Below are 20,797 nucleotides of genomic sequence, written 5' to 3'. Positions count from 1 at the left end.
AATCATTACAAGCATTTTCTACAATAGTGGAATTCAAAAATAAATATTATTATTATTATTATTATTAATATCGTCAACAGTCTTGGAAATAAGGATTTTTTTGAAACTAGTCCTCGGGACCAGTGACCCCCAGCGTCTACAATATTAAACTGGTCCTTGGGACCAGTGACCCTATCCCTAATTTATTTTTTACTAATCCTATTGAAAAATTAAGGGAGTATTTCGTTGACGCACAGCCCATTCGATCGGGCTATAGATGCAAAATTATGTCAAAAATCAGAGTTAACTCTGTCATTGGGGGGAACACCGTTTTTTGGTCCTAATTTTGAAAATACTGGTTGAAATCTCTTGAAATTTTAATGAGATTTGCAAAATAATGTTTGGTACTTTTGTGCAAAATTTTCTCTTACAAAGCTTTTTGTAACAACATTAAAACGAAAATGAACCATAATTTAATGGCTTAGTCTCAAACAGTTTAAATTTGTTTCCTTCAGCTTCACTGGTTCGAATCTCTTGAAATTTTAGTGAAAGGCATATTTAAAGGTTTTAAATTATTGTGGAAAATTTCCAACTTTTAAAACGAATAGTCCTTTTCCTAAAATTTCCCTAAGCGACTAAATAGGTTGTAGGATTATGCACAAGCACAATTTTAATGAATTTTTTGGAACTGAATTGTTTCTTTGAAAACTTCGAAAACTTTGCATCATAACTTAAAACCGTTCAATGTGCCTCTCACTAAAATTTCAAGAGATTCGAACAAGTGAAACGGAAAAACTTATTAAACCGTTCCAAGACCAAGCCCTTTAAGTTGGGCTAATTTTCGTTCTAATATTTATACAAAAAAAAAGAAGGGAAACTTTTTAAAATTTCCAAAACATAGCAAACGCTGTTTCGCACATTAAAATTTCAAGAGGTTTGCACCAGTAGTTTCAAAATTAGGGCAAAATAACTGTGTTCCTCCCATAGCCGGTCATGTTAAAAGCTGGCTCCTTGGTTTTTTCGAGCGAAAAAGCCCATAATTACCAACACGCGCTTTTACATAGGAAAAAAATTGTGTGAAGCCAAAGCGTGATCGAGTGGCTGTGGTTGTAGCAAGGAAGGCAACTTAGGCAAGAATGAGAAAATGTCAAGGCTAGGAGACTATATCCATGGAGTAGAAATTTATAATGACTAGAATTTTTAAACTGGTCCCTCCTGAATTTTCATAAAAATTCTCAATTAATAAACTGGTCCCAAGGACCAGTAACCCCCGGATTTTGAATAAAAAAACTGGTCCGAGCAATTAATAAACTGGTTTTTGACCTGTGGACCTGTGCTATTTCCAAGACTGATCGTCAATAGGTGAGTTTTTTTTGTTGTTCTTTTCGTTTTTATAAGAAAGGCAAAGGGCAATCTACCGGACATGTTTAGATTGCGTAATCAAGATTTCAAGTGGTTCAATTAATTGATATGGAATTTTAGTGGAATATTCTAATTTATATCACATCAAGCTTATTTAGAGTCTGAATCGTACAGTAATTATGACAAAACGTTCCCTAAAATAATTATTTTCTCGAGATTTGGGTCATTACGACTTTACATTGTCCACTTCCGCCTTCACCCTACAAAATGCGAATCATCATAATTTGCAGCAACAGCCTTTCATAATAAATGAACGCGATTACTTGGCTTGCTGGGCGAATTTCTATTTCATTCCCTTCGTTGTAAACTTTAGGCCTTGTGGTGTTTGCGGCGGATACTGTAATTAAAGAGAATTATAATAACGCGGTATGTCCATGTCGAGTTCAGTAACTGACCTTCGGTCTTTTGGGGCTCATTGCATTCGTTCATAACGAATTGGGCCTGAAATATAGTCGTTTTTACTCCTAGCGTTTTCCTTTGGGTCCTCGCGGAGCGCTCCCAAGGAGCAATAAAAATGGTAGTAGTAGTTTCCAGCTTCGTTAAAGACTGTTTTTGAAGAATAGGATCTCCTAGTTTTATTCCTCCATGGGAGCGCTCCGCGAGGACCCAAAGGAAAACGCTATCAGCCTATATAAAACTGAGCCTAATTTTAGCTTACGTCACCAGTAATAGTAATTTTATTGCCCTTGTTGACGATATCATAATTGTTAGATATTCTAAAATTAGTTCAATTAACTGTCGAAAGATGTTGATTGCTTGGTTAGATTAATATTTACCCAGCACCCTTTGTCGTTCTCTGGTGGAAAAACAGAATTATCACCTCCATAAAATAAATGTATTAAGGGTAAAACTTAACGAGCCTAATTATGATTATTGACTTGCATTATCATTTGATTCGGTACTCGAAGTCCCGAATTTGGCCTTTCCTTGCATGTTTTGGATCTGAACGTTATACGTATTATTAATGGCCGCCCTGCAGGATGAAACCTTATTATCAGAAATTATACGATTTTACTATAAAAAAAAAAAGGGGGAGCGTAACCATTGTTTCGAAAAAATGTTTGCCATTCCTTTTAGTATTTGGCGTCACAAGGGCGTAGCATCTGAGTGGCCTAAGCTTGGCAATATTATATACAGGGTTCATACAAACCTGGAAAACTCGGGGAAATAAATAGTTTGGAGGCTCGTAACTCTGGTTTTACTGGAGATACGGGGATGTCCTTTGAGTATGTTATAGTCCAATTTGCCCCCCATACAACCATACTAAAAACTTAGGGCTACGACAAGGAGGGGCCGAAGAAATTAAGCAAAATGTTTGTCAACTTGTGGTATGTTATAGTCCTCTTTGCTCCCCATACAGGGATATTTTAAACTTGAGGCTACCTCAATATCTTCGTCAACTTATTTTTTGTCTCACTTATTGTTATTAGGTTACTTTTGATTTTTACACTAAACTTTGGAGGCTCATAACTCTTGTTCTACTAGAGATACGGCGATCTCCTTTGGATATGGTATAGTCCAATTTGTCCCCCATCTAACCATACTAAAAACTTAGGGCTACGACAAACAGGGGCGGAGTAATTAAGCAAAACGTAAACAAACAACCCCCTCCAAAGGAATAGCATTACACTAAACTTTGGAGGCTCATAATTCTGGTTCGACTAGAGATACTAGGATGTTCTTTAACATTCGCTCCACAGGATGCTAAATATATAGGGAAAACCTGAAAAACTCAGGGAAATATATGGGGGAAAACCTAGAAGTGGAAAACTCAGGGGAATTGGTTTTCGAAAAGTTGTTATGAACCCTGAAGACACGACCGGTATAGATGTGATTCATCTTACCACATCGAAAAAGAGGAATAAACTCGCATTTTCCAAGCGTTTTAGGCTCCCTTTAAAATAAAATGGTGAAGGATACACACCCATTCTTCGTTTTAACCAGTTTATCCTGATTAATTTTAAAATTAAATTTTTATTAAAAAAAATTTCTAGTCTTTGAAATGACCAATATTATCACACTCCCTGCCACTCAAAGATCATTAAAGGGAAGGTACCTTTTTAGTTTCACGCCCATTTTCCGTGTTAGCGGTAATCCTTTGCGGTTCATTTCTATTAAGATGCAAGCGCTCCAACATTGCGATTGGAACGGCGTCACTTTGTAGAACATCCTTAGGCAGGTCGTCTTCGCCGATAACTTCCGACTCGTCTTTGTCTTCACTTTCGTACCTAATAAATAATCACTTCTCGTAATTAGCGGAACAGAAATAATTACCTCTTTAACTTTGAACCACCAAAATTACGTTTTATCTTTTGATTTGTTGGCGAATTTTGATTTTGCCCAAGCTACAAATCTCGCCATCTTGTCTAACGAAGTTTTGTTTCAAACTGACGTATCGAACTTTCGGGGAAATGTTTTTGATTTCATCAGTATACCCTCTAATCTTATCGGGAACTTTTCTTATCATCTTGCCTTACCTGTGCTCGCGTGTTGCAAGCTATGATTAGGTTATATTGCTGACCAAGTTAATCAGTTCGTCAGTCACGCATAGTGATGTGAGTGATGTGATGCGTAAATTACCGATTTATATCTTACCGTAATTTTAGAATGGTAATTTACCGGTAAAATACAAAATTACAGCGGTAATAAGCCGGTAAAAACATAAAATACCATAAATTACGGTAATTTTTGTAATTTCAAAATTTTAATCGGTAATTTTTCGGTAACTTAACCGCTAAATTACCATTTTTAAAAATCACGGTAATTTCACATCTCTAATACTCACGCTGCAGTTGCGACCCAAATTTCATTGCGATAAATTGAAACTAAAGACTTGACTTTACAACTTGTTAGGAGCGAGCGTCGTGCACTAAAAACTCCTTTTATTATAAAGTTAGTTAGAGTTAAGTCAGTCAATGGTCAATCTTAAAATTAACGAAATAATTATCACGGAAATCTACATTAAAAATCAAAATTTAATTCGAGAATCAACAGGGTCTTACAAAATGAATGAATTTGTCGTGTAGAACACTTTTCAGTGTTAATCGAATTAAACTCCTTGATCAAACCCAGAAATAATTACGGAAAAGATCGATATTAAGAAATAATTTATTGATTCTATATAAATTTTATGTACAATTAAGGCTCTGGGAGCTTAGGGGCGGGTTCGTTTCAGTCTTTCTTCTTTAAAAGCACGCAAAAAAATAAACCTGGACAATAAAAAGGAGAAAACTTAAAATTATCGTGGAAATCTACATTAAAAAGTTACAGGGTTCATACAAACCTGGAAATCTCAGGGAAATTTGTTTCCCAAAAGTTATTTGAACCCCGAGTTAACTTGTGTGGGTTTTACCATAAGTTTATAAGCTATGTTCCATACTCGTTAATGAGAGCTTGTCATGAAGTGACGTAGGCGAAACGTCATAGATTCTCGTAAATCGACGCCTGGTGAGGCGCTATCAAAGGCTTAGTATAGACTAAATAGGACTGAATGGACTGCAAAACCGGGTGTAGCCAATCAATTCTCGCGTCGTTCTTGGACTATCTCTCATTAAACCTCTAGCATTACGAAGAAGAGGTAGAGACATACTTATGGAACGTATCACTTATAAACTTATGGTTTTACGGACTTACTGGTGACGCTAAAGAGCACGACGCTGGTAAAAGATGTCCATCGCCATACTAAATGCGATTGGATCGTTTGAACCAAGAAAGCGCCTCCAAATGAACCTAGTGCCTGTATAGTTGAACGAATTATTATTGTTGTTATCGTGGTTTATAATTGATTTTAAACAACTCGTAAATACCTGAGACGAGAATAGAACTCCAAAATTAGCGCCGGCGTATCTTATGCCAAATGCCGCTCCGGACACGCCCGCGATGATGCCGTAAATGCCCCCAACTATGACGTAACCGCAGAAGAATACTATGGAGAAATACCATTTGACCCCGTAAGAGTTATATCCGAGATACTGGGCAAAATAGAGCAGTTCAACCGTAACGCCGATTCCTAGGCTGAGGATAGCCAGGGCTGTCTATATAAATAGCATCAAATCATAAGAAAATAATATATAGCTCCCTATAAGTATGAAACGTAGTATATTTTCATATTACAGCATTTGCTTCCAAATTTGGCGCGCTTACGCTTTTACGCTCCGTGGGAGAAGTTTCGGTACTACGAGTAAAAGGGGGGCGAAACCGCCGCCGCCACCTAAGGTGTCCGCGAAAGGCACGATGGGCCGGGGAAATATCGCCGCGCCCGTAGAGACACAAAATACTCCTTACCTCGTACCAGTGTAGGCGCTAGCCTCGTTCGTCAAAATCTCGCGCCATCTATTAATTTATTATGATAATTTTGACATGTACTTAATCAGTTACAATTATCATAATAATAACTTCAAGACCTTTAACTATTTAATTACGATATAAAATTTGAAAATTTTATAAACAAATATTTCATCTTTTTTAACGCCAAAAACTCTTAATAGGTGGCATTAGAAACTTTTTACAAATTTCAATGGAAGAAAATGCTGTTTACATGGCTTAAATGTAGAGTTTCATACTTATAGGGAGCTATATATTATTTTCTTATGATCAAATTGAATTAGATTTCAGCGAGATTGGCCTAAAGAAGCGACTTACTTTATAACTAGTTTTATCTAAGACAATTCCAAAGGCCACTTTTCCAATACAGCTAATGATAGAACCAATGGCCCCGATGGTGGAGAGAAAACGGTCGTCCGTTATGAAGGTCAAACCGTAATTCTATTCCAAAGAAAAAGCCTCCTCTTATTTACGGGGTATATACCCCCGCCCCCCTTTCAAATTGGCCACTTTTTGCCCCCAAACAAGGCCAATCCTTACCTTATAATAGGTTAGTAAAAAACTAACGGGCATCATTTGACAGGCGAATATTATCCAAATCAAGTAAAACTCTCTGGTCTTGATCATTTTACTGGGATGGAGTCCGTCACGTTGACCATAATCGGACTCGGCGGCCGCTGCAGCTGCGGCTAAATGTTCGGTGCTGCTAATACCACTGACTTGCACAGATTCGTTTGATTTGTCGGCGTGCAGCGTAGCGCTATCACTCGATACGTTGAAGCTGGAATTCTAGTTACGATATTTTGGAATTAATTACATTCAGAATGAAATCATTTTGAAGCCCGCCGCGCCCATATGTTCATTTATCAACGTATTTTGGCCTAGGTATCTTTCAAAGCGCGTCATACCCTCCGCTTAGTTGCCCTCGGGCCCTAGCCTAGTTTCCCAACGAGTAAACTTCGCTCAAATTTGGAGATTTAAATCTTACGTTACGGTCGTTACTTTTCTCTTCATCGGGTTGATTAATGGGTGGCGTGAATAGTAAGATTAATCCAACGACTTGGAAAGCGGCCATGATGAGAGCCGTAGTCCAGAATACTTTGGGTACTCTGTCCAATAAGGCTTGGTCGCTAAAATATCCTTGGTAAGGACCGCTTTTATCCGTAGATAGGTTATCGGGGTTGATTATGTACGTCTGAAAGGCGTTTAGACCGAAACCGCCAAATCCAAAACCGGACACGACTATTCCACTGACCAAACCTTTACGAGCCGGGAACCACTGAAAAGACGGCGTTCGAAAGACGTGGTTAGCGAAGAGGAGGCCACTTGCATGGTGGAAAAGCGGCGCCAGAAGTAAGATAAGTTACTAGAAGTATTGAGCTAACCAAATTCTTCACTTGGCGAAAGTGAATATTCTTGATTAGGCAGCAACGGTTGGCCCTCTGGTAGCGGTTTCTGAGTTTTGCCTCTCCAAAACGTGAGACGCTCTCGGGTGGCGGTAGACGGGGGCCGAACTAGATTCTAGCACCCCCTTCGTCCGTGTACACCCCCGGCTTTAGGTTTAGGGGAACGGGGGTAGGAAATGTTTTTTGGAACTCGATCAACCTTGTTTTCTCAGTCTAGTGTAGGCGCAGGGATGGAAGCGGCGAATAAAATCATCTCAAATTTTTTCACTAGTGCCAGGATCTACTACCACCAATGCTAGAGCACTTTACTTCTAGTCCCTTATCTTACTTCTGCTATCCTTGATTTACCTTCATAACTTCTCCTATGGCTATGGAAGACATGATGCCGGCGCCCACCCACGATAAAAAGCCATAAGTGACGCAAAATTGAATGAAACCTTTGGAAATTGTGTACGCCGATAGCGCCGATATCCCTCTGCAATATAAATATCAAAACGTGTACGGGTACTTGAAATACCAAACGCGTACTAGGCCTAGTATTTGGAATATAAAACGTGGGAAAAGTATTTCTAATATTAAACGGTGCGCTGCAAATTGATACATCTGTATGTAATTTTTGCTGAAGGCTATACGCGATTCGACAACCATTATCAAGGTTACTTTAGGAAAAATATGGAATTGACACCGGGGAAACTTAATGGTGAAATAATGGTACTCTGAGGATCGTCTCAATTTATTGACGTCATCTGGGCCTAAATACTGACTACCCGCGCCCATTATCTTCAACAGGGCTGCCACAGCACCTGGAAAACCTGGAAAAGTCAGGGAATTTAAAAATGGGCCGAAAAGATCAGGGAATTTTAAAAATTTCAGCAAAGTCAGGGAATTTGATTTTAGTGGGTAAAATTTCTGGGCCGAATAAGTCTTTATTGAAACACAGAGTGAACTCTAGAGTAATCCTTAAAAATGCTGTCTAGAATTGTTTTGGTAAAGTAAATGCCTTTAAAAAAATCTCTTAATCATTTTGGTGCGACAAATACATTGGAAAACTTAATGTAGATCGAGTTTATTTAATGATAAGCACTTGAAACGTGCTGTAAACATTTACAATTTCGGCCTAAAAAGGTCAGGGAAAATCACAGAAAAAGATCAGGGAATTTGGTTCCGAAAATTCTGTGGCAACCCTGTGAATCAAGTTTCGTCCGTTAGCGGTGGGGGAGGGGGTTAAGGGGAGACAAATAATCCCCCGTGTCGCTTCTATATTTTTCCCGATAGCTAAACTCGTAAATGGTTAACGGTAAATCGTCCTAATCTAGATTAAAGAATTGTGGTCTTACGTGAAAATGACGCATCCAACTGACATGACGATTCTGCTGCCGACTTTAGGCGCTAAATATCCTCCGAGAGGCATGAGTAATCCGTCGCCCAACATGAAGAAACCGTTAATCCAAATCATGTAACTGTCGGTGAATTTCGGGTCCACTCTCAGACGCAGATACGAAGTCAAATAGGGACTTAGATTGCCCAGGGTATAAAAATTGCCCAAACTTAAGGCCAATATGAAACTTCCCGAGACCGTCATCAAGGCTTTGGCTCGGTGACTGAAGAACGCCATGGCCGTGCTAATGTCGTTTTAACCTCCGCCGCTCTAATCTCAATTAATCCAAACGTTACTGAACGACTTTCCGTGCGTTTATATCCAGCGCAAATCGAGTATCGTTTTTGGGGGGGGGGGGGATAACGCGAGCTTTCCGACTTACGTATAGACGCGAGGAGCGAGTAGCGAGTACACGTCGCGACAGATGAAACGCGTACGAGCGTCGCGATGTGGACTTGTCAAATTATAATAATATCAAATGAAGAACATATTCGGGATGAAGTTTAACCTTCTTTTTATCAAAAGTTTTTTAAGTCCCTTTCTAAAAACATTCCACAAATCGTGGAAAGTTTTTTTAGTTTAGTTTTTCGAATCGAAGATCGTCAGCGTCATGCACTCTAGCCAACCAACCTGATATCGATATCACGCTGACATTCTCCAATCAGTGGCTTTTTTAGCATTTCGCTTGGTAGGCGCTGACGGCTTGGATACGTGGGTCAATTGAACGCTAGCTACTACAACCGCTTAATCTTATCTATTTGGCGTACGCGCGTGTGCTGTTGTATGTGTGTATGTGTGGACAAAGAAACGTTGAAAAGCCGACGACGTGGGTGAATTCATTTTCATTTTCGGTACTGGTATACAATAATGAATTTATTCGGTTCTCTGGCGAATATTTTATACATATTTTAAAAAACACGCGTCTCTCTCTCAGTCAGTCAGCGCGCGTGCGGCGCTTCATTGGCACGTGGTAGTTAGCGACGTCAGCGGCGAAAACTCTTTAGTATCATCGTAAAACAACTTACCGCGGTATCATTCGGGGGGGGGAGCATGTTGAGATATTCATAGACTTATCGCGGGCGCATTCCAAAGTTTTCTTTAGTTGATTTCAAAATTATTTGGGCCATGATCAATAAAACCTATTGATACGTCAAAGGGTTTAAGCGTAAGTACCTCAAACAAAAACAAAAGCGCCCGCACGCTATCTAGGCCTAGAGGAGAGATGTGACACCCGAGAGTAGATCCGTATGTCAGTGGTACGTGTACTAATTAGTTTGTGGCGATGAAGGTTTGCAGACTGGCGCACTCCCCCCCCCCTTCTTTACTAAATTACACTAACAAATAGAGAACTCCAAAAATGCTGAGTTTTTCAAGAGTTATGGCGTTTTGTTGCTTCGGGTATAGCTCCAGTTCCGATCCGTGGTAATTAACTTATTTCGCGTCGTAATGAAATTTTCTTTGTTGCGTTTCCGTATTGGAGACGCTTTTGAACAGAACGAACATGGTGTAGACAAGCAAATCGTATAGTAAGGGCACTGACATGCCCAGCCAAATTCCTGCAGGGAAGGGGCGAGTCAAATTAGTTGCTCGAGTTTTAAATCGAGGATGAATTCGATGACGTACCTAGATAACCACCGATGTTGCTGAATATTTCCACAGACTGTAGATGGTTTTTTAAAAGAAAAATCAACGTATCAAATGGTGAAAAGGAGCCCGCTTGGGAGTGGCATTTCTTTAATGATTAGGGAATATTATAAGTCCTAAAATATTTACCGTTATTTGAGGTTTGTGCGTGAAGATGACGACGATATTCCCGCGCAGTTCGTGAAAAACCTCGACGTATGTTCTGAAGTATCCCCTAATTGTTAGGATTAATTTTTTCCAATTTTAACACTGACACACACAGACTTACTACGTCATAGCAAACTACGCAAACCACGTGCCTTAATTGACGAGCCAAAAAGTTTCAACATTTACTTACAATGCCTTTAGGGTTATTAATTTTGTCATTCCAAATTCGTAATAATCCATTCTGAGTGTGCGTGGGAAGAAAACTTAAATAAACCAAGTGTTGAAACAAAATAGGAAGCCGGCCCGGGTGAAATAGAGACTTTGGTCTTTGACCACCTTGTTTGTTTTAGTATCCAAAGGGGGAGCATCCGCTATACGTTGATCACCCAAAGACGTTAGATATGGCCTTCCAGCTAAACGACTTTGGTGGACTGTTAACTTTGAAGACCTATTTAGTGTCTTTGGATAAACATAGCGGACGATTCTAGCTCCCCCTCCTCCCCCCGGGGGCCCTATTGTTTCAAAAGAGGTTCTATTAAGAATTGAGTTTCGTTAAATCTCACACGCAAGCGATAGGACATTGTTCGTCGCAAATTTGACTCCACGTTTTTGTATCCCTTTTACACGATGCTAAAAAATGATTAAAGACGTATAAAATGCACGTTTAAAGAGCCTGTAAATCAAATATTTGAAAATGATCGTTTCTTTGGACGTGAAATTACCTTTGGTCGAAGTATTGCAAGCTTTGTAGGGTAAAATGAAAGGAAAAGGCGTTGGGATGCAACCGCACGCTTGGCTTAGGTATTTCCATAGACAGTCGTAATAACAAGTCTACATGATTTAAAAGTGACGGTTATTTTTTTATTAATCAGCAAATAGACGTCCTATTGGAAGTTACTTGTTGGCTGACGTATTTGAACTCCTTATGTTTGTCGCGCTGTTCCTTGTAATCGTAGCACATTGTTTGAAAGGGCGGGGCCATTCGATGAACTATAGTCTGCGAATATAAATCGTCGACGCTTGATTTTTTAAAGATTTCCAATCATTTATTAGCCACATCGTATGATGAACATCTACGATGAGGGTCTTAGTTTGACCTGGCCTGTTGGTGGTGGTGGCGTGAAAGAGAACTGCCTTAGACAGTATTAAATTTTTCGATCGTCATTGAAGAGAGAGTGAATGGGAGAGAATTGTGGTGAGGTGATATTTTTCGTTCGTGTATTTTAAAAGGAAGGAAATTATGATAGTTAGGTTAAGCCATATACCCTCCCTTAAAAATTCCTCTTACCCGTCGACAATAAGAGTTTCACGCTCCCCTCTTTCAACATTCAAAGAAATCGAGGGAAATTTTGAAAGCAAAAGCAAGTATTTACTGACGTTCTTTTTAGAATGGTCTTAAGGCACCGGGATATTACAATTATTGGGTGTTTTACCGAATTCTTTCTCTTTCAAACTCTTCTGACCATAAGTTCATGTTAGAAATTTATAAGAAGCGATAAGTGTGCATCGGCATAAGTTTATGTTGTAAACTCATCGAGAGAATAATCACTAAAACTACCTGTTCTTCGATTCGCCGGAATATTACAATTACGGCATAAGTAAATTTATACGGGTAATAATTCTATCACCGTTTAGGGTAGGGCATCGAGGGGCTATTCACTCTGATTTTATGCACGGTAATTTATTTAAGCATTGTAAAAGATATCGCTATTCACTCATTAGGGTAAAGTATAGAGGGGTTATCCACTCATTAGGGTAGGGTATAGAGGGGCTATTCACTCGTACGATGTGGCTACTATTACGAGCCCTTGGGTCGCCTTGTTCAAACCTTTTTGAAGTTAGCTTTGTATACGCTGGATAAGGTGATAAAATAGGATCGTATATGTCTGGTGGGTATGTCTGTCGGGCTGTGAATGAAGACATCAACGCCTAGCGTTATCGTACCATTTTCCAATTGCGGAACGTGAGACTCGACTCCGTACATAAATTCTGCGTTAATATAAGCAAAAATAGTGTATAGTTCATTCCGCGGTGAATGGAGATTTTAACCCCGCAGTGCATGGGCATGGACAAAGCGAGTATTCCTTAGTCCATGGCATGGGGCTGCGGAGCGATACCAATCTTAGGGTACGTGTTTTTCGATTATTTTCTCAAACACTCTACGCGAGATGTTTCTGATAAGTTTACCGTAAATGAATGCTTCAATAACTTGCTCAGTTTGAGCCTAGGATTTACGGCGGACTAATCAGAAGCGCACGCGTGCGGGCTGGGCTGCATAGTGTCATATTATTTCGAACCAGAATATCCTCCGGTGTTGATCATTTGTGTTTCGGCCCATTCGGCGTTGATCACGGTGCACGGCTCTATTCCGTTGAATGCCCAAGCGCTACAATATTAATTTAGCCCCGTTTATATCTGGAAGTTATCTAGAGAAAAATATTTTTGACATCAGTCAGTACCTGACGCATTCCTGTCCCGTTTTGAGGTCGTCGGTGTTATTGTAATAGCGGAAGGCGCATTTCCGTATCATATCAATTTGGTATTCTTTCTCGTGAAGAAATTGCGATATATCATCCCTAATGTTCGTGACCTTCAATTCAATTTTAAAATTGTTAATATAAACTCATCTCTCTCGAAATAACCGTTCCCGATGCTATCTATAGTTCTTAGCGGGAATGCATACGGCTAATAGCAATCATTGTGAGTGCCCATGTATCTCGGGTTAATCTCGAGTCAATTGACGCGCCAAGACAATAAAATGGTGGATACGCGCGCGTAGTCATTCCTATTAGCCGTATATGTATCCCTGTTGTTAGTTACTATATGAATCGGCGTTTCTTACGTTTAATTTATCGAATAGTTTGCAGTAATCTGTCGATTTATTACACATGATATTGTCGTGCAAACTATAGGCATTTTTTTAAAATCGAAATGAAAATTAGATTTTTTTTAAGAATAAACCCGCGTTATAAAGGTTTGGCTGCCAGCTCACAAGGTATTGTAGCAAAGGGTTATTCCGGGTAATTGCGGGTTGGTATCGATGAGAACCTCGGCGTCGACTGAGGTCTGATACGAAAAGTACAAGGCCAAAAACTTGATGAGTTGGTACAGGCAAATGACCAAACAAATAACGCAGACCATGTACTTGGTCCGGTAGAATAAATTGTTCATGACTTTGGGTTGCCACCGGAATCGGCCTCGTTTGGCGCGGTAATTAATTCTTTCGGGGCTGATGTCGTCGTGTCGACCGCAAAACGAGCCACTGGTACCGGAGCGGAATGTCTTGGTTAAATTACGCGTCATTTTGGACTCTCTCCTCGGATGACCTTTCACCCCTAGGCCGCCTTGATGGGACCCCGAGGGACTATGTCCGAAACTCCAAATTCGTTTCAGGTTGTTAGCGAAAAACACGTCGTACACGCCCGTCATGTCCTTTCCGGAGCTAATTGGAGTTGACTGTTCGCGATAAAACAAAGATATATGCATGCGGCTCATTGGCATTACGTTCATTAATTAAAGCATGAGTGGCATTTTATATAATAATAATAATAGTAATAAATTTCGTTTCGTCCGACGTTTATGAATTCCACCATTACGATACAATTTTATTATTTTTATTAAAAAAAATATTGTTTTCAAAATTCCCGTTAAACTTGTCTCTAAGGCGAAGGCCTAATTCAACAACTTCTTATAGGGTTTTACGGTCAACTAATAATATTTCCAAATGTATACTCCACGGGGATTCCTCGGTATTCGGAAGGGAAGGCGCACGCGCGGCGGCACCTTTGAGCTTTGAAGTCTGGGCGCAGGCGCTGTGGGGTTTCCCAACTGCGAGGCTCGCAATTGGGGAGACTGTTTTTGGGTGAAATGGGGGAGAATCCTTCAAGGGTGCCGCTTTAACAGTGTAGATACTACATACCAATGGGTTGGGGAGGGTTTTCCCCAAGAATGTAGCATTCCCCAGACAGATGCGATAGAAGCGCACTATTTTGGGAATGCGGAAAGATTACCTCTTCCTTTTTAGCTCCATCCACAATTATATCGTCATGACTGACTTATAATATAACGCCCAGACCGAACCGCTTTACCCAGGAAGTTGAAATTTCGCAGGGACGTTATTCTTAACTAGTAGATGATCATTAAGAAATATTTTTGTAATACGCCGCCATCTTGAAAAATGGAGGCCATCCCTACCCTAGTCGCTATTTACGTAAATCGCGTAGTACTTATTAACTTATTAAGTATATGATTGTAACTAACCTTTAGCCCAATAGACGCGACAATTCTGACCACAGGTTTTTAGAAACGTCGCGTTTGTACCCGTTTTTGTTGTAAAAATTTCGAATCGTAACAATCGTTTGAACTACGCGATTAAAACCGAATTTCTCATATCGATTAAACTTAATATCAAACTGCAATACGTATAATAATTTCTAATTTCTGGCCCCCGTTTTTGGGCTTGAAAAAGTGTCGCCAAGGATTGTGTATAAATGCAGCCTTTTAAAGGGATGTACAATCCGTTATGATTGGGCGTGTCTATAAGACTCAAGAACTATATTTTTTAGTAGTAGTGTTACTATTTCCTGGAGTAGTGATTAGGCTGTCGTCTGCTTGAACGTCTGTTTCTACGGTAGATGCCCATTCCCAATGCACTGATAATGCTACGAACTTCACGCATGCTCAGTAGAGCTATATTTGATGGAAGATAAGTTTGATATAGGCCCCGCCCATACATAACGGATTGTACATCCCTTTAAGGACTGCGAAGCAAAACTCGTTTTTGTCTAATATCTGGTCCTTTTTGAGGAGAAACGCTTTTTTAGGAAATAAATTAGTTCCAGAATTGTCAAAGGTTTTTGAAAAATCACGTGACCTTAATTTGAGAATATAAAATTGTGAATTTGCGCGCTCGAGATTTGACTTGAAAATTTTAATAAGATGTGGCGCGTGAGCTTAGCACGCGCTTTAAAAATATTTTTTATAAAATCTATACAAAACGTTCAACTTAACTTTACACCACGAGAAACCAGATACTATACCTTTTCAGCCATTGCTAGCGCTGTAAAGTTAGGTTGTTTAAAAAGTGTACCCCCTTGGTCGCGAAACCTCGGGTCTAACTCGCGAAATATTATCCACCTCGTTCGGATTGAGTAATGTAACTCGCGTGAGCAGTAGCGCGCCTTGCAATTTAAATTATTTTTATTGTGCCTAGGAACATTTGATTACGCTTTTAAAGATACGCTTGAAAACCGACGAATCAAAATTTAAGATTATATTATAGAAGAAAAAGTGTTTATTTAAAAAGACCTAGAAAGTCTTGGCGAATCGATTGTTCCAGTTATACCAGGGTTCATACAACTTTTGGAAAACAAATTTCACTGAGATTTCCATGAGGTTTTTCCCCATATACTTCCCTGAATTTTCCAGGTTTCCCAGGTTTGTATGAACCCTGCAGTCTTTAAACAATCGAGCGTGCACTTGTTTAGGCTTTTTTAAAATAAATGGTTGACGTATATAGCTCGATCTATACGGGTTAGGTCTTGACTCGTAATCCAATAAAACCACTTTACTAGTTGATTATAAAAACTTTAAATCTGTCGTACTCTCTATGAAAAATATTCGCGAAGATTTCCTCACGATGAGACTCGTACGTCTATTATTCATTCCCGCTTCTTTTAAATATATCAATTCCTGTCGAGCGTAAATCTTTATTTCTTAGTTAACACTTACCCAAAGGTTAAGGGTTAAAAAGTTAAAACCATTTATAGTAAATATTCAATGAATCGCGGCTCTCGCCAAGATGGTCAAATGATCTGATAAATCCAGATCAATTATTATTGGATATCGGCCGCGATGAGGGCAAGTTTGGAGATCGCAACGCGACAAACGTTTCGCTTTTAAGTATAGCGTGGAAATTTTAGCCAAACTACTTAATCGCGGACAAGTAATACCAAGTTTTAGTAATACCTGCTGCCACATCCGCAAGCGAGCGCTGTAATTTGAAATCGAAGACTCGAGGAACAAACAGCTATATGACTATCACCTGATCATACTGATGGCGCAATTAAATTTAATGTCCATATTTTACTTTGAAAGTAGCCTTTGAAAGCGTAAGGATCTATTAAGTTAACTGTTGTGGCGTGGCCGTTGCGTTTTCGCTAATGGTTTTAGTATAGCTTAGAAAATTGGCGCATTGTTGTATTGTAAAGTGAAACCGGTATTATACACCTGTTGGGAACAATGATGCTCTCGCGTTGAAAAAAAATATACCAAATATTGAATTATTAAGCTTTTCATATCGATTTCAAATAGACGCGGCCCATTCTTCTCGGAGTCCCGAAGTACTTGCAGAGAAAATTGTTGGGGAGTGGAAGCAGGTTGCGCTTTTGTGACGGCTCTTGATCCTAACAAATACTGAGCTTCCCTTCTATTCCCGGACACTGTTTTTCTCGTGTCCTCGCTCGCGTGTTGGCCGAAATTAAGGTCAATCGGTCTTTCGTCCACTATAGAATATTCCCCGGGGTCAGGTGTTGACGTCATAAGTAGCTTCCCAATGATCAGTTAAGTAGGGGCTGTGAATTTTTCAATTGTTTTTATTGATGCGCGTGCTCAAGGGTATTGTTTCCGTTGGGTACATTAAAATGGGTACTGTAAGCTATCCGCATTTTCTAAACGCAGTATCGAGACTCGCTTTACCATCCTCGCTATAACCCAAAAGTGATGAAAATAGTAGGCTACCAACCAGGGTTGTTAACTGCGGGTACAATTTCATCATTACTATACCGTCATGGTTAAACCAAAGAGAATATACCAAGAGGAGCAGAAAGTCTAGCCTTTCACAGGGGTTTTGAAAAGCCCGGCCACGGTTTTTAAGGAACTAGATCCGGTTTTTGTTGATTGGCTAAGCAGCGACGCCGTTTATTGGTTAAATTATGTCGGCTGCTTATTTTTGGTGGTGGGCACTGGTGGCAAAGCCTGGGTTGATTTCTGGGTTGAACGTTGACGTACAAAAGGTAATTTTTAAGCAGACAACATGGTCACGTGAACAACCGGAACTAGTTTCTCCAAATTCAGAGCTGGTCTTTATTTACATAGTTTCTGCTCCTCTTGGTATATTCTCTTTGGTTAAACCCAGATTGCGAAGCTAATTTACCCTTCATCTTCTCTTGGCTATGACGTAACTAATAAAAGTGGGCGTGTCTTTTTGGAGTGCGTGGGAATTTGTCATATAGGCGGGGCCCGTAGCTTCGCTTAGAAACGTTGAATATTTGATACTTATTGATATTGTCTTTGAAGTTGTTTAGCCACGCGTTGTTGATTCTTTTACGAGTCGGGAACGTAGACATCTGCCTTTCAGCAGACTCGTATCCGAACAACAAACGATTTTCATTTGGAAGGGGCGTGTCTCATTTCAACGCGTCTTTCGACAATATTTGACCAATCAGAGAGACTCGGATCAAAATGATTTTCTTTTATTACGAGCCTTTGAATTAAGTCATTTAGCGATTTTATTATAGAATAATAATAATTCTTTGAAAATTTATTTATTTCGCTAGTGTTTGTATAAGAATTATAACCCGTAATTAATTAATATTTCAATATCTTTTAACTCGGCACGTAAATATTCGAATGAACTCGTCTATTTAATTCATCCGAAAGGAAACAAAGCTTCCTCGTAGATTAAAACCGAAATTGGGCCTATTTTTCTTGGACAAATTTTTGGAGGTTTTCGTCGTGCAGTCGGAAGGCCCTCCAACCTTCGGAATGGCTGATGTTGATGGCCCCTCGGTTCTCGTAAAATTCAATGGAAGGCCTATTCCACTCTAAAACGTTGAACAGCAATCGCTGACTCGGCGTTTTAGCCGCTTCCTAAATACGAGAAAGTAGCCTTCAATCGTGGTCAAACCGAGAACCGCGAAATCCCGGTTCTTACACCACACCACACCGCACTGCGGGCGGGTGTTCGTAATACCAGAAGGGGATAATAGAAGAAGGATGACACTTTGTATCCTCTTAATATTTCAGTTATGTAACGTCATTCTTCCCAGGCTCACCCTTTAAGTTTGATTTCCCGCTCATCAAACTTCAGATGGGCATTGCACCGTAAGGTGAATTCTATAATTGTTTGGCATTAAATCCCTAGCAATCATCCCATAAACCTCGTCTTGACGAGGGACAAAAATGCGCAAGCGCGTCTTGCCAAATATTTAAACGGTAATAGAGTAATTACGAGGGAACTATTTATCGTGAATGTGATTCGGTTTAGTAAACTTGCTCTAAATGTTAAGGGATGATGGGAAGAATGACGTTGCACTTACCCCGCTTTGTGGTGGTACACTTCTCTCGAAGAGAAGTATTATCAGGGTTCATACAAACCTGGAAAACCTGGAAAAATCAGGGAAATAAATAGTTGACAAAAACCTCAGGGAAAATTCAGGGAAATTTCGAATTTTTAGTAAAATTCAGGGAAATCAGGGAAATTTGCATGAAACTGGGGCCGAGTAATTAATAATTAGGCAACATACCCTCCATAGGATTAACATTACACTATACTTTGGGGGCTTATAACTCTGGTTATATTAGAGATACAGGGATGTCCTTTGATTATGTAATAGTCATATTTGCCCCCCCCCTCCTTCGTTAACATTTGCTCCATAGGATACTCCATATAGGGGAAAAACCTGGAAAATTCTGGGAAGTATATGGGGAAAAACCTTGAAATCTCAGGGAAATTTGTTTTCCAAAAGTTGTATGAACCCTGATTATATACTTCTGGTAATACCTGAGCTACGCTTTTGAATAGAGCCGATCCAATACCGTATTTTCGAAATTCCGGTTCGACGTAGATATCTTCGAGAAAAATGCAGGGTCCTTTCCACGTTGAATAATGAGAAAAGTAGATTACGAAACCCACAATTTCTAATTTAAAATTAGAGATCAGAAAGTTCATAAGTTTAAGAGAGGGTTAATTGGCCATTTAATTACTCTTTAATCCATTAATTTGATTGATTTCGGCGACTTTACTAGTGAACAATGGTGGGTCTCTTTCGAATCCATCTCTCCTTAAGTCTATTATATCCGAAAAGAAAATCAAAATAAAAAAAAATATTAAAACCTTTTTGAATGATCCCTAATATAATATAATATGATTAATTCTTTAACGCCATCTGATGTTCTAAAGTCTAAACCACGGAAATGTTTATTTTCTAAGATTGTAATTAAGTAGTTGTGTATTTCCGGTTTGCGGCAAAGGCGTTTTGCAACTTTAACGTGACGTCATAGTTGAGCAATTTTCAAATACATATTGATCACCCGACGTCGCTTGTCTAATTTATCAATAACTTATCAATTTACCAGCCGCGGTTAACTTCGCTTCTTCCGGACACTTTTCGTAAATCGCTAATTGCTAAATTAATATAAAAAAATTATGATTTAATGACCTTAATTAACCTTAAATAATAATGTCATCAAAGTGTCGGTGACGTTTATAGTTTCTATTATTTAATTATTTATTTACTTATTTTTTGAGGAAAGAGAATTAAAATTGATAAAAAACCAAAATAAATATATTACCGTAAGTAACGTAACATCCGTAAGTACGTCCCTTTTAACCAAATTAGGAGTCAGTCGGAACGGAAAAGGACCGGAGAATCGGTTAAATGTTAATCTTGAATAAACTAAGCTAAAAATTTGAAATAAACTATCCGAAATTAGCCAAATCGAACTTTGAGGCGCCTTCGTCGCTTAATTAAAGGGAGGGTGAAATGGAAAATCAGGCGATTCTACTAACTCGTCACGCGAACACTTTGAAAGTTTGAATAGACGTTAAATGTATTGAAATTTTTTAGTTACTTTAATCAAATGAGCAACTGCCTCGCAATCATCGGCCGTAGTTGATCTAATCTCGAAATTACTGTCCATACAATTTTGAATTTTATCATTGGATGCCATATTCGAGTTTGGGCAAAAATATTAGAGCTCCGCTACTCTTGTGTTGTGTCTCGTTCTCGCCAAAACCAAAGATGGTTGGTTAGCTACGAGTGATTTTTTGTTATTTTTAATTTAGGAATGTTGGCCTCTGGAGCCAAAATGTTTCAAGGTCTATAGTTATAGACGGGAGATTATAGCATCACGTAGCATGATGGTGCTAATGCGATGATACGTAGAGGCAGAACTTGCAGAAGTGAGATGAGACTAGAAGTACTGAGCTAACCAAATTCTTCACTCGGCGAAAGTGAATATTCTTGATAAGACACCAACGGTTGGCCCTCTAGTGGCGGTTTCAGAATTTCCCCTCCAAAACGTGAGACGCTCGCGGTGGTAGACGGCCGAACTAGATTCAAGCACCCGCGTCCGTGTTTCGCCGCTTTAGGTTGAGGGGAAGGGGGTAGGAAATGTTTTTGGAACTCGACCAATTTTTTTCTCTCTAGCGTAGGCGCGATTGAAGCGGCGTAAAATCCTCAAATTTGTTCACTAATGCCAGGATCTATTACCAATG

The 20,797-nt window shown here is 39.4% G+C and overlaps 3 protein-coding genes across 5 annotated transcripts; all 3 read right to left on the bottom strand.

The window, feature by feature from the left end:
* Window positions 1–1,336: 1,336 nt before the first annotated feature.
* Window positions 1,337–3,979, bottom strand: LOC149658726 (uncharacterized). 2 transcript variants are annotated; one of them, XM_089844368.1, is made up of 5 exons: window positions 3,879–3,979; window positions 3,704–3,801; window positions 3,458–3,629; window positions 3,326–3,351; window positions 2,016–2,374 (listed from the first exon to the last, which is right to left on the bottom strand). In XM_089844368.1, the coding sequence occupies exons 2-5, from the start codon at window positions 3,760–3,762 to the stop codon at window positions 2,272–2,274; spliced, it is 360 nt and encodes a 119-aa protein (XP_089700494.1). In that variant the 5' UTR covers window positions 3,763–3,801; window positions 3,879–3,979; the 3' UTR covers window positions 2,016–2,271. The 2 variants fall into 2 exon arrangements, with proteins under 2 accessions (XP_089700495.1, XP_089700494.1); XM_089844369.1 differs by lacking the exons at window positions 3,326–3,351; window positions 3,458–3,629; window positions 3,704–3,801; window positions 3,879–3,979 and adding exons at window positions 1,337–1,738; window positions 1,797–1,842 and having other exon boundaries at window positions 2,060–2,117; window positions 2,178–2,416.
* Window positions 3,980–4,491: 512 nt separating this feature from the next.
* On the bottom strand, window positions 4,492–9,132 carry LOC149658725 (apicoplast pyruvate carrier 1-like). Its single transcript, XM_089844367.1, has 8 exons — window positions 8,468–9,132; window positions 7,479–7,605; window positions 6,713–7,003; window positions 6,265–6,513; window positions 6,043–6,165; window positions 5,208–5,435; window positions 5,035–5,137; window positions 4,492–4,610 (listed from the first exon to the last, which is right to left on the bottom strand). Exons 1-8 carry the CDS (start codon window positions 8,743–8,745, stop codon window positions 4,573–4,575), a joined length of 1,437 nt encoding a protein of 478 aa, XP_089700493.1. The 5' UTR covers window positions 8,746–9,132; the 3' UTR covers window positions 4,492–4,572.
* Window positions 9,133–17,831: 8,699 nt separating this feature from the next.
* LOC149658724 (diamine acetyltransferase 1-like) lies at window positions 17,832–20,741 on the bottom strand. 2 transcript variants are annotated; one of them, XM_089844362.1, is made up of 5 exons: window positions 20,152–20,437; window positions 19,654–19,705; window positions 19,285–19,368; window positions 19,082–19,218; window positions 17,832–18,168 (listed from the first exon to the last, which is right to left on the bottom strand). In XM_089844362.1, exons 1-5 carry the CDS (start codon window positions 20,248–20,250, stop codon window positions 17,998–18,000), a joined length of 543 nt encoding a protein of 180 aa, XP_089700488.1. In that variant the 5' UTR covers window positions 20,251–20,437; the 3' UTR covers window positions 17,832–17,997. The 2 variants fall into 2 exon arrangements, with proteins under 2 accessions (XP_089700488.1, XP_089700489.1); XM_089844363.1 differs by having other exon boundaries at window positions 18,027–18,168; window positions 19,117–19,218; window positions 20,152–20,741.
* Window positions 20,742–20,797: the final 56 nt, after the last annotated feature.

The sequence above is a fragment of the Phalangium opilio genome, unplaced genomic scaffold (genome assembly GCF_054372755.1).
Source record: "Phalangium opilio isolate 3A_F unplaced genomic scaffold, DU_Popi_V2 ptg000075l_1, whole genome shotgun sequence".
Lineage (NCBI taxonomy): Eukaryota > Metazoa > Arthropoda > Arachnida > Opiliones > Phalangiidae > Phalangium > Phalangium opilio.
The sequence above is the reverse complement of the archived record's forward strand: the minus strand, read 5'-3'. Positions and strand labels throughout refer to the sequence as shown.

Excerpts from the sequence above, each read along its gene's own strand:
- LOC149658726 (XM_089844368.1), bottom strand. The coding sequence starts at position 3,762 with ATGGCGAGATTTGTAGCTTGGGCAAAATCAAAATTCGCCAACAAATCA. Across the intron at positions 3,630-3,703 it reads AACAAATCAAAAGATAAAAC|GTACGAAAGTGAAGACAAAG; the intron begins GTAATTTTGGTG and ends ATTATTTATTAG. Across the intron at positions 3,352-3,457 it reads ATGGGCGTGAAACTAAAAAG|GATAAACTGGTTAAAACGAA; the intron begins GTACCTTCCCTT and ends AAAATTAATCAG.
- LOC149658725 (XM_089844367.1), bottom strand. The coding sequence starts at position 8,745 with ATGGCGTTCTTCAGTCACCGAGCCAAAGCCTTGATGACGGTCTCGGGA. Across the intron at positions 7,606-8,467 it reads GTTGGATGCGTCATTTTCAC|AGGGATATCGGCGCTATCGG; the intron begins GTAAGACCACAA and ends TTTATATTGCAG. Across the intron at positions 6,514-6,712 it reads AGAAAAGTAACGACCGTAAC|AATTCCAGCTTCAACGTATC; the intron begins GTAAGATTTAAA and ends TATCGTAACTAG.
- LOC149658724 (XM_089844362.1), bottom strand. The coding sequence starts at position 20,250 with ATGGCATCCAATGATAAAATTCAAAATTGTATGGACAGTAATTTCGAG. Across the intron at positions 19,706-20,151 it reads CAGTTGCTCATTTGATTAAA|CAATTAGCGATTTACGAAAA; the intron begins GTAACTAAAAAA and ends ATATTAATTTAG. Across the intron at positions 19,369-19,653 it reads AGCGAAGTTAACCGCGGCTG|ACTTAAGGAGAGATGGATTC; the intron begins GTAAATTGATAA and ends CGGATATAATAG.